Here is an 11098-nt window from a genome sequence, read left to right as displayed (position 1 = left end):
TGTGTGTGTGTGTGTGTGTGTGTGTGTGTAATATATATATATATAGTGACATTTCATTTTAATCATGGAAAGCCATGGATTTGGGGGGTGGGTTAATTAGAGAATTTGCATGTGTGTTTTATCAGAGAATCTGTGATTTTTAAACAGAGAAAACCAGGATTCCTGATTATCAGCCTTACTACTCAACTTCACATCATTGTGGTTATTTAAGCATGTGTCACTTTGATTTTTAATAACTTGAGCTGCCAAACTGGGCTAAAGGTCAGGCTTTTGCCAAGGTTTCAAGACCTGTTGGAACTGGTTTCAGTTTTTCAGGACATTACTGTTCTGGATAGATAAGCAGGGAATTTTGATATTCATCTTTCAGTATTACATTAATCTGTAGCACATCCACAGTTAGAAATCAGATTTGGTGGGCTGGCAGGAGCTATAGAAAGCTGAGATATAGTTAATATTGGCTTTTTCCTCAGTGGTGTTTTCCTCATCCATTTTTCAAGGAAAGCTGGATGAAATGCCAGTTGTTGCTACATCTGTTATTGGGATATTCACTATGCCACTATGGGCAGCCGTTTCCTTAATTTCCTTGCCAATTGCTTGAAGCAAAAGCCACCCCTAGAAATGCCAGTTCAGTATAGCATGTGAGTTGACCTGGCAGAAACTGCAAAAAAACACTGTACAACTTTTGCAACAGAAGAAAAAAACAACTTAAATTCACTTCTGTTTGATTCAATGATTTGTATCCGCTCGGGTACCAAAGGGTAGGAGACAGTAATACCAATGACAAAGCCCTGTTTACAACCATTTTAGATTCAGTCATGGTAGGAGTCAGATATCTAACCTCCCAGTAAAAGGCAAGGGAAGAATAACACGATTTACCCTCCTGGCAGTCTGGAAATATCTGGTCCCTCTAGTTTTGCTTTTGGGCTCACCATTTTAATGCAGCTTGTTCTGGATGCATCAGCAGTATTAAGGCAGCTGATTCTGCTTGTCTGCTTTGACAGCACTAGCTTCTTGCTAGCATACAATTATAACTGGGCAGTTCTGTGTATTGTGTATTTTTGTTTTTCTTCCTTATTTTCCATGCTAACTGTAACCTTAAAAGCTGCTCAAAGAGCATTATGGTGAACTCTGTTAGTGTGCTTCTCCTGAGGTCAGGAAGAGGGGCAGATCCAGTGGGAGTGCAGTGACATGGTGGCAGTCCCTTTCCAGACCATGTTGCGGGAGCAGCAGCTGGGGATTTTCTTTTAAGTCCGTAGAGCAGTATTTCTCCTGCTCAATGCTCCTGGCACCCAGCCCCCTATTTTACTCTCCACAGCTTCTGTTCTTGCTGTCTTCAGCTGACCTAGGGGCAGAGGGAGCTCCACAGCTGCTCCTGCCCTGCTCTAGCCAGGCTGCATGGAGGCTGGCTCAGCTGGGGACAGCAGCAGTGGTGTTGGGCAGGTTCCCCCTCCCTGAGCCTGCTCCCAGGCTGGTGGAGAAAAAACCAGGGAGTCAGGCAGGGAAAAGGAGTCCCCGTGTTGCTTCCACCCTGGGGGCTGCTCCAGCTGAGCTTGGCCCCTGCACGGCCTGGTCAGAGCAGGGCAAGATTGGCTCTAGAGCTTCCCCTGTCCGCAGGTCAGCTGGAAACGGTGGGGACACTGGAGCTGGTGAGCAGGGGAGGGGAAGATGTACCAAGAGCCAGGGGCATGATTCTTACCTGATGTTCAGACTTAAAAAAAAATCCTAGGATGGGGAGGTCTGCTTGCAGCAGTGGGGGCAGGGGGGTGCATCCTCCCTTGCAGTGCCGATCCCTGCTCCCACACCCCGCTTTACAAAATCCTAGATCCATCCATGGTCACCAATGCCATTTATTCTTAGTAATATAGGTGGGGTTTTAAAGTAAGCAAAACACTTTATCTCTGGTAGCATCCTGTCTGTTGTTCTCACATGTCATCCTGAATGGTATCGTTATGCCTGGAAACCATGAGTGTAACCAAAAGCAAGTAGGAACTTTGCATGTTGTGTTCGTTCTAGTTCATGAGCCCATTTTAGTTCAAGTTCAGTGTCTGTTTTGTAGATTGGTCCTCTTCCAACCACAAAATTCGGAGATGATCTTTGTATAAGCACATCAGTGAAGTAGATGGAACCTGATTGTTAGTCGCAGGAAGTTTTCTTTGCAGCCTTCTACCTTTTATATCACCAGGCCTTTTGTATCACCAAAGTAGTGAAGAGGAACCCTGGTATATATGAAGATTAGGCAGTTCATGTACAGTGGGAGTGTGTGATGGGGTCTAAGTGTAAGATGTGCTACTGTTGAGACCCTTTCTGAATATGCATTGTAACACCAATGTGTACAACCATTTTAAAACACCTGTCCTTAGTCTAACCTGGGATTCATAAATTCATAGACAGTAAGAGGCTGGAAGGAACCTCAGATCATTGGGTCCAGCACTCTGCACCAGGGAGGAAAGATGACTGGGAGTCAAGTGATCCTAGCAAGGTGACCGTCCAGTCTCTTCTTGAAGATTTCCAGGGCAGGCGATTGCACCACCTCTGGAGAGAGCCAATCCACAGTCTGGACACCCTAGCTGTCTAGATTTTTCTAATGTTGAGCCTGACATGGTCTTCCAGGAGTTTGTGACCATTACTCCTGGTTTTCCCCAAGGGTGAACAGTTGTTCACCAAGCCCTTGATGTATGCCCCGGATGTAGCGGTAAGTCGCTATCAAGCCCCCTCCCAACCTTCTCTTCTTCAGGCTGAAGAGTCCCAGGTCCTCAGCCTTTCTCCGTATGGCTTGCTGTGCCAATCTCTGATCATATGGGTGGCCCTTCTCTGGACTTTCTTGAGCTTTACCATGTCCTTGTTTGAAGTGCGGTGCCCAGAACTGGACGCAGTCCTCCAGCTGTGGTCTCAGTGGAAGAATCACCTCCCTAGTTTAGCTGGAGATGCATCGATTGATGCATGCCAGGGTATTATTTGCCCTGATGGCCACAACGTCACACTGCTGGCTCATATTCATACTGTGGTCTGTTATTACACCCCAGTCCCTTTCATTTGTGGGGCTGGTCAGTTTGGTGCTGCCAAGCCTGTAGGTGTGTTGGGGGTTGCTCGTCCCAAGGTGGAGCACTTCACATTTCTCGACATTGAACTTCATCTGATTCCAGTCTGCCCAACTTGCCAGCCTGTGTAGGTCCGCCTGTATCTGCAGCCTATTTTCAAGTGTGACCATGCTTCCCCATAGTTTGGTGTCATCCACAAACTTGGCCAAGGAACTCCTCACCCCCTCATCCAAATCATTGATAAAGGTATTGAAAAGGACTGGATATTATATTCCATTGAAATGGTGGTCCATGGGCTAGAATTTGCATTTCTTGAGTTTGCAGCATTTCTTCTGCTGTAGGCACAGAAATCAAAGGTGAAATCAGTACGTAGTTACTGAGCTTTTAGTGATCATTGCTTACTTGTCCTGCCCCCAGTGTTGCATTCACCATCACTCCATGAAAAAAGATGCTCAACTTTAAGACCATCTAATTTTTTTCTGCCCTTTGGATCTCTACCTTCCCCGCTTTCTATTTTTGTATCTTTCTTTCTTTCTTCCTTTTCTGTACGGTTTCTTCTTGCTGCATTTCCTTCCCTACAACATCTCCCACATACCACGCACCCATGTGCTTTACTCCCAGGGAAAATGATCAATAATGCAATATGGAAACACTGACATTTTTAAAGCGTTGTCAATGAACTTTAAGAATTCATGTGCCGGTGAAGCTGCTGGGAAGTGGGGGAGTTTTGGGCCCTATGCAGATTTGGAAGCTCCATAAGTTTAACATGATTCATAGTTGGAAAGTTATCATTACAGCTAAGAGAGGAAGAAACTTCCTTTCTTAATTAAATGTTGAGGTTTTTTTAGAACCTGAATGCTGTGTGGGGGCCATGGGAAAACTTTGTGGTCCTTTCCCTGAGGGACCTCTATAAAGTGCAGGGACAAGATGAGCTGAGGTTAACTCAGTGTTCAACATGGAGAAGGTAGTGTCCTTGCTTGTTCCCATCTTTCATCCAGAAGCACAGAGAAAAAGAGGAGGGGAGGGTTGCCTGCCCCTCAAGTGGGGAAAGGGGCAGTGGGGCTTTGAGGCCAGTGTGGGGCTTTGTGACCAGGCATCAGTGCAGGTGCCGGGGCCCGTGCTCTGTGCTCCGGGGGCTGAGCAGCCAGGAGCCCCTGCCCGGGGAGGGGGGTAGGTGGAGGGGGGCCATGGCCAGGCTGCCCGCAGGACACTGCAGCCCTATCCCAGGGCAGGGGGGGCCAAAAGCCTCCCCTCCTCTCCCCTCAGCATGCTGGACATGCTCCACTGCCACCTGCATGAATGAGAGCCACAATGCTTCAGGATGGGCAGGGCTAGGGGGGCAGAGGGTTGTGGGTCAGGAGTGAGGGGCAGCAGTGTGGGGGACAGTGGGTTGGGAGTGGGGGGTGGGGCACTGACGGTGCCAGGGGGCTGCGGGTCAGGAGTGGAGGCACCAGCAAGGATTGGAGTGGGGAGGGGTGTGCGGGTTGGGAGTGATGGGCATCGGAGTGGGATGGAAGACTGTTCATGGCAGGCAGACTGTTGTCTCTGTGCGTCTATGTGCAGAGTGAGGGAACAGAGTGCATACCCATCTGCATGTGTGCATGCATACGTCTGTGTTTGCGTGCCTGTGCATGCATGCATCTGTGTTCATGGCAGGGAAAGTGTGTTTGTGTCTGTGTGTCCATGTGCAGAGAGTGAGTGACTAGAGAATGAACCCATCTGCATGTGTGCTTGCATGTGTCTGTGTGCTTGTGTGTCACTGCGTGTGCATGCATGAGTGTTCATGCGTGTGTCTGTGTTCATGGCAGGGAGAGTGTGTTTGTGTCTGTGTGTCCGTGTGCAGAGGGTGAGTGAGTAGAGTGCGCGCCCGCCTGCATGTCTGTGTGTGTGCACACGTGTCAGTGCACGTGCATGCGTGAGTGTGCGTGCATGTGTCTGTGTTTATGGCAGGAAGGAGTGTGTTTGTGTCTGTGTGTCCATGTGCAGAGAGTGAGTGAGAGTACTGTGTGCGTATCTGTGTGTGTGTGTATGTTTGGCCATAGCGGGACAAGGGGGCAGGGAGCAGGGAGAAGAGATGGGCATGTGCCCCCACACCCCCAGCCTGGCAGGGTACCCTCAGTCTCCCCAGCCAGCACCAGGAGAGGAAAGTGCCCTGCCTTCTTCCCCCCCCCCCCAGCTCAGCTCCTGTGGGGGGAGGGGGCTTCCAATTTTGTGTTTGCCCAGGGCCACAGCACACATTAATCCACCTTTGGATGCAGGGTGGACACAGAGCAGTGGGGGGCTCGCAGGCCTGGATGCCGGGGCGGGGGGGTGTTGGCGCAGGGCCGGACACTGAGCAGCAGGGTGTGGGGGGAGGCACAGGGGACCAGACACAGAGTGGGGGTCGGGTGGCATGCAGCCAAATGCAGAGTGGCACCAGTGCTAGACAGTGGGTAGCAGCGGCGGCTGCCGCAATGTGCAAGCTTTCCCCCCCGACCCTCCGTTCCTGGGAGGCAGCAGTGGTGTGGGGTGGTGGGTGGCGGTGCTCCTCCCCCTGTCATTCTTGACAGGCAGTTGGCTGGTATACATATAATTATATACAAACCCAGGAAAGTATGTAAATTTCTAATGCCTGTTTGAATTGCATATTTTCAGGAGATAATATACAAATGTAACTATTCATATAATTCATATTAGATTACAGTAAAACTCTTAAGACGCTTTATAACCATTATCCTATATTATCCCATTCCTTGCATTACGTTATTCTATGCTTTGCATTAAAGTGTTGAATGCTAACAACAGAAGTGGGATCTTAATGTGTCTGTAGACGATATTAATTATCCTGCTGTGCTTTTATTCTTACAGTGAAGATGTCTGTAAACGAGGATTCACTGTTATCATTGATATGCGGGGATCCAAATGGGACTTGATCAAGCCTTTGCTGAAGACCCTTCAGGAAGCCTTTCCTGCTGAGATTCATGTTGCCCTGATCATCAAACCTGACAACTTCTGGCAGAAGCAGAAAACTAATTTTGGCAGTTCCAAATTCATCTTTGAGGTGAGAGTCCACATTGGAAATCTTTTGCAATGGATTTTCTCCAATCAGGTTTAGGGTGAAAACCACCTCTACTCTGAAATCCACTTCAGCATCTTCAAGAACTCAGCAAAACTTTGGCTTGTAGGCAGTCCTCTGTCCAGGGCACTGTTACATCCAGGACATTTATGTTCAGGTCTTTTTTGTGGCTATGTTACTTTCATTCTTCCCTTTAACTATTTTTTTTGTGTATTGGTGGGATACTCTAAGAGAGAGATAAAACTTAAAGCACAAAACTGCATGGGCTCATCTTTCAGGCCTCTTTTAACAGATTTCAGTTAATGGCTCCATTAATTTGAGGCGTTTAGAATAAAGGTTTATCTAACTATTTTCATTACTTTAATTAAGATTTACCATTGAATTTTTCACCAGCTATGTTAATGACAAAATGCTTTAAGCGGATTTTTTGAGTGGTACAAAATACAGGCAACACTTTTGTAATTAGAGAGGATTTTATTAACTTTCCCAATGGTGGAGGTAAAGCATTTAGCTTCAGCCAGGGCTTCTTGATTTCTCTAAGAATGCCAGTTTCTTACTCAAACAGAATCAAAATTCTGGTATGCAAAATATATGTATATCAGCTTATATGCATTATGCAGTTTGTTTGCATTTGTTTTCTACCCCATGGCTAAGATAAGGCCCATACTTGGCTCATGTATTTACTCTACTGTAAACCCCCTGACTTCCATGAGATGCTCTGAATTTACATCAGCATAGCTCAGAATAGAATTTAGCCCATAGTCATTCAGAGGGGGTAGGTTTAGCGCGGCTATTCAACAGCACAGGTAAGCACGTTTAAAGATCTGTTGAAGTTAATGCAACTTCAACAGGTTCTCACTGTTCAGCATGTATTTAAGAACAGCGGTGGGCACCTGACCTGCAGCCTACTGCTACCACTCGTAATGACTTTGATCACAACTCTCACATTCTTAAGAAATTCCTTTCGTCTCTTTTCTCTTGAAAACAGGATGAAAGGCTGCTGATTTGGGATTTTTCCTTCATTTATAAAGGTGGCCATTCCCATTGCTGTCAGTGGGGCTGAAGCCATCAAGATACACTATGCAAGCTTGTGCACTCTGCCCTGGAAGCGAGGCAGCCCTGAAAAAAAGGAGGATGCCACCTGCTACTAGTCTTAGTGGGCGTATCTACACGAAACGCTTACTGTGCATTAGCCTAATAATACTGCGCAGTAGCGTAGAGATTAAACTGAATGCACAGTAACTAAGGTGCATTAATGAACATGTAGACGTGCTCAGTAAGTCTAAAGTTACAACCACCGAATGGTTCAGAGACCTAAACAAGATGCCATTCTGGCACAGACCCTGTGGAGAGTAGCAGAGTCCCTGGGAAGGCTATAGGGGACGAGTAGAGGGAGCAGAGTACAGGGGACCAGAGGTAGGTTTAGGGATTGCAGGAAAGTGGCTAATGGGGATGTTAGAGAGCAGAAAGGAGACAGGATGGGTGCAGAGGTTAGTGATGGGTGGGAGATGAAGGACATTGTATTGTAGCTCCACCACAGCAGGGAAGTGGAGCATAAGGAGTCTCCCTGCAAGCCACCAAGAGAGAGACCCCTTTTTGCATATACATTTCAAGTTGATATTGGGCCTTAGACACTTTCTCACTCCTAAAAACTCTGGAGCAGACAACATTGCCCTAAAGCTTCAAAGACCAGAAGGACAACAAAAAAGCTGCAAATGTCTTTTCTTTCTTTCTTAAGTTATTTAATGATTTTAAGCCACTCTTGTAAATTTTAGAGGTCTGGCTCATGATTTCTCAGGGTGCTGGGTTGACTACACTGAGACAGTGTAAGGAGTAATATTCCTAGTTCCACTAGGTGCTTGCTTATGGTACAGGCTGCCATAAATGAAGATGATTTTTGTTTCCTAAGTGGCCCTACATCCTGTTCTCTGCCTGCAGACACTTTAGGGACATGTGGGTGCCCTTGGTGAATTCCTTTCGGAGCTGCTGTTGCAAAATGGTAGGTAGGCTTGGGTAGCCGTGCAGCTCCCACCCTCATGTAAATCCACCATTCATGCAAAGAAAAGCTATTCATATTAACAGCTGTGCACTTTTTATAGAGCTAGGAGTAACATGCATTTATTAGACCAGGTGATTTTATGTGCACGGAGCAGTGTGTATGGGTTTGTGCCCATCCAGAGGGCAGAAATAATATTACTGCTTTTACTGCCATGGTAAAACCCAGCATCCTCATCTGGGGCAAGGTATGCAAGAAATCCATGGAGCTATGCAGGTTTTCCACAGACTATCTGGCCTAATAACTACTAGCACCAGTTTTAAGGGCAGGTTATGTCCTTGTGTTCAATAAAAGAAATGCTTGGTGGAATCCATCCCTCGGTGAGAGCTGATTATCTTGATTTGGGTCAGGAAACTCAGCTGTAGCTAGTTCTGCATTAAAGACTTCATTTCCCCTTAAGCTGCTAGTGAGCAAGGCAGACACTTGATTGACTAATGCAGACTCCAGCAACTTTGTGTTATTGTGAAGGATGGCCCAAGAAGCCTGCTTATCATTAATTCAGAGGTGTTTTGAAGATTATTTTTCCTTTCCTCCTGATGTGGTTGAATAAGCAGACAGTGTTTTTTTTATTTTTATTGGTTGCATTTTCAAAGAAAGAGAAGAGCAGATAGATGGTTACTTTGTCTTAGCACATCCATCCCTCCTGAAGTTAGGTAATGTATTCATATTCATTTCAAAATAATTCTCAAAGGGAACAAATCTAAATAACAAATAGGTGTGCAGAACTCCTTAAATAAAAAAGTCCTGCCATATTATCTTGTCAAAACTGCAATTGTGATAAGGGAAAGAGTATGTGGCAGGGGCTCAACAAACAGGGGTTGGAATATTACATATTAGCGATAAAGCGCATTTGTTGACGAGCAGTTGTAATCTCAATTGAATGATCATATTAAGCACTGAAAGGGTCAATGTCCAGGTTGACAGGTTCTAAAATTTTAAATGCATATTTAAATTGTCTTCCTGTTCCCCCTCTCTTCCACCAAGTAACCTTTTCCAAGAAGGAACTGCAAAAGGATTTTAAATCAACTACTCCAGTCAGCGCTTTGCTTTCTTTGCTTTCATAATTATCTGAGCGTGTCTTTTAATAGAAGGCCATTTTTATATGTTGCAGAATTATGAGAAGTAATTTTAGGAGGTCATAAGAAACTGGAATAACAGGTTGTTATTAACTTAGATCCTGGAATTACCATTGGGTAGCTACTTTCTTTGAATTCAGCATAATGGCCTTCCCCTAACTTCAAGTGGGGTCTGGCTTCAGCTGAAGGTTTAAAGGAAAATCACCCACATTTTCACTTATTTTATGACTTTGGGTGCCTCCAGTGATTTGGGTCCCAAAACTGAGATACTGCTCAGTGGCCTGATTTTTTTTATTTTTTTTTTTAAGGAGTCTAGGTGAGCAGTACTGTTTGAACATCCAGCCATGTGTCTTAAACCGAGTAACCAAAAATGGTGGCACCCCAAATCTCCAGTTATTAATGAAAACCTAGGCTGGTAGTTAAAGAAAATATATATATCTATATATATTTGTGCAAGATGAATGTGAATTGCCATCCAGCATGGAGGCATTCACTCCTACAAAGTTCTGAGTCTTTTTCAAAAGGGATGTAGATAACCTGGAAAGGGTTCAGAGGAGGGCCACCCATCTGGTTAAAGGCCTGCAGTAAAACCCCTATGAGGACCGATTTAGCAATGGACCTGAATCTCTTCAGCCTCCACAAGAGAAGGCTGAGAGGTGATCTTGTGGCCGTCTTCAAACTCATTGGGTGGGGGCGGACAGCAGGAAATAGGGAATGTGATGCTTACCAGGGCGCCCATTGGGGTAACTAGAACCAATGGCCACAACCTGAAGGAGAGCAAATTTAGATTGGACATCAGGAAAAAATTATTTACAGTGAGGGTTGCCAGAATATGGGATACACTTCCAAGGGAGGTGGTGCTGTCCTCTTCCTTGGAGGTATTTAAGAGAAGATTGGACAAACACCTGGCTGCGGTCATCTGACCCCAGCACTCTTTCCTGCCCAAGGCAGGGGGTTGGACTCCATTTTAACTAGAAAAATCTATGAAATCTATGAAAACTATGAAAAGGCCTTTATTTAATTTCAGTTAGCCAAGTTTCAATAAATGGGAGTATTGTCCCATATTGATTTTTGTGTGATTCACAGCTGATTCTTTCTATTCACAGCAATTTTTTGTTATTAATACTCCAATGACACTGATTTAGGCTCAATCGCATTAGACAGTAATAGTGTAAAAAAGATCTGTCTGTGCCAAAAGCCAACTGGAATAATCTGAAAGAAAATAAGAAGCAGTATGCTGTATATTTTGGCAGGGAAGGGTACCTGCTTCTATTCACATGCCTAAAACTATTGTCGCAATAGCACTATTGACCTGAATATAATACAAATAAGAGAATTCATTGTAATCTCATGTTATCCACTTAGTGAACATTCCCGTCAGGATAGCCAAAGGCTGTGGTAACAATACTTTCATGCTCAGTAAGAATATGCACTTCAGGTTAAAGGAATCTGCAGCAGAAGCCTCTCTCAATGTGTTTTGGATGGTCATTTTAACTAGAAAAATGGATATGATTCCAGTGATCTTTTCAAAGAATAAGCAGTGCGGTTAAATGAAAATAACAGTGTTAAATATGGTTTAATTTGTCAGAATTAAATACAGGCCCCAGCCTTCTTGACAACATTATTTCAGAGATGTATTGTGAGGAAAGTAATCTGTGTCACGGGCAGAGTCCACCATTATTGCTGGTTTGCCAATGAAAACTAATTCAGGTATTTTTTTTTTCTCACGTTAGACAAGTATGGTTTCTGTTGAAGGCCTGGCAAAGCTTGTTGATCCTTCCCAACTGACTGATGAGTTCGAAGGATCCTTGGACTACAATCATGATGAGTGGATAGAGCTGAGAGTCTCCTTGGAAGAGTTTTTCAACAGTGC

General features: G+C 45.1%; 1 protein-coding gene across 1 annotated transcript in view; it reads left to right on the top strand.

The window, feature by feature from the left end:
* The window catches only part of KALRN (kalirin, RhoGEF kinase), a 721807-nt gene that overhangs the window by 74680 nt on the left and 636029 nt on the right, over positions 1-11098 (top strand). Inside the window, exon 3 of the mRNA XM_019522566.1 lies at positions 5886-6078. Within this exon, the coding sequence (XP_019378111.1) occupies positions 5926-6078 (153 nt within the window). The 5' untranslated portion in view covers positions 5886-5925. The remainder of the gene's footprint in view (positions 1-5885; positions 6079-11098) is intronic.

Source organism: Gavialis gangeticus, unplaced genomic scaffold (assembly GCF_001723915.1).
Source record: "Gavialis gangeticus isolate Ggan-Ray unplaced genomic scaffold, GavGan_comp1, whole genome shotgun sequence".
NCBI lineage: Eukaryota > Metazoa > Chordata > Crocodylia > Gavialidae > Gavialis > Gavialis gangeticus.
This window is presented reverse-complemented; position numbering and strand designations above follow the sequence as displayed.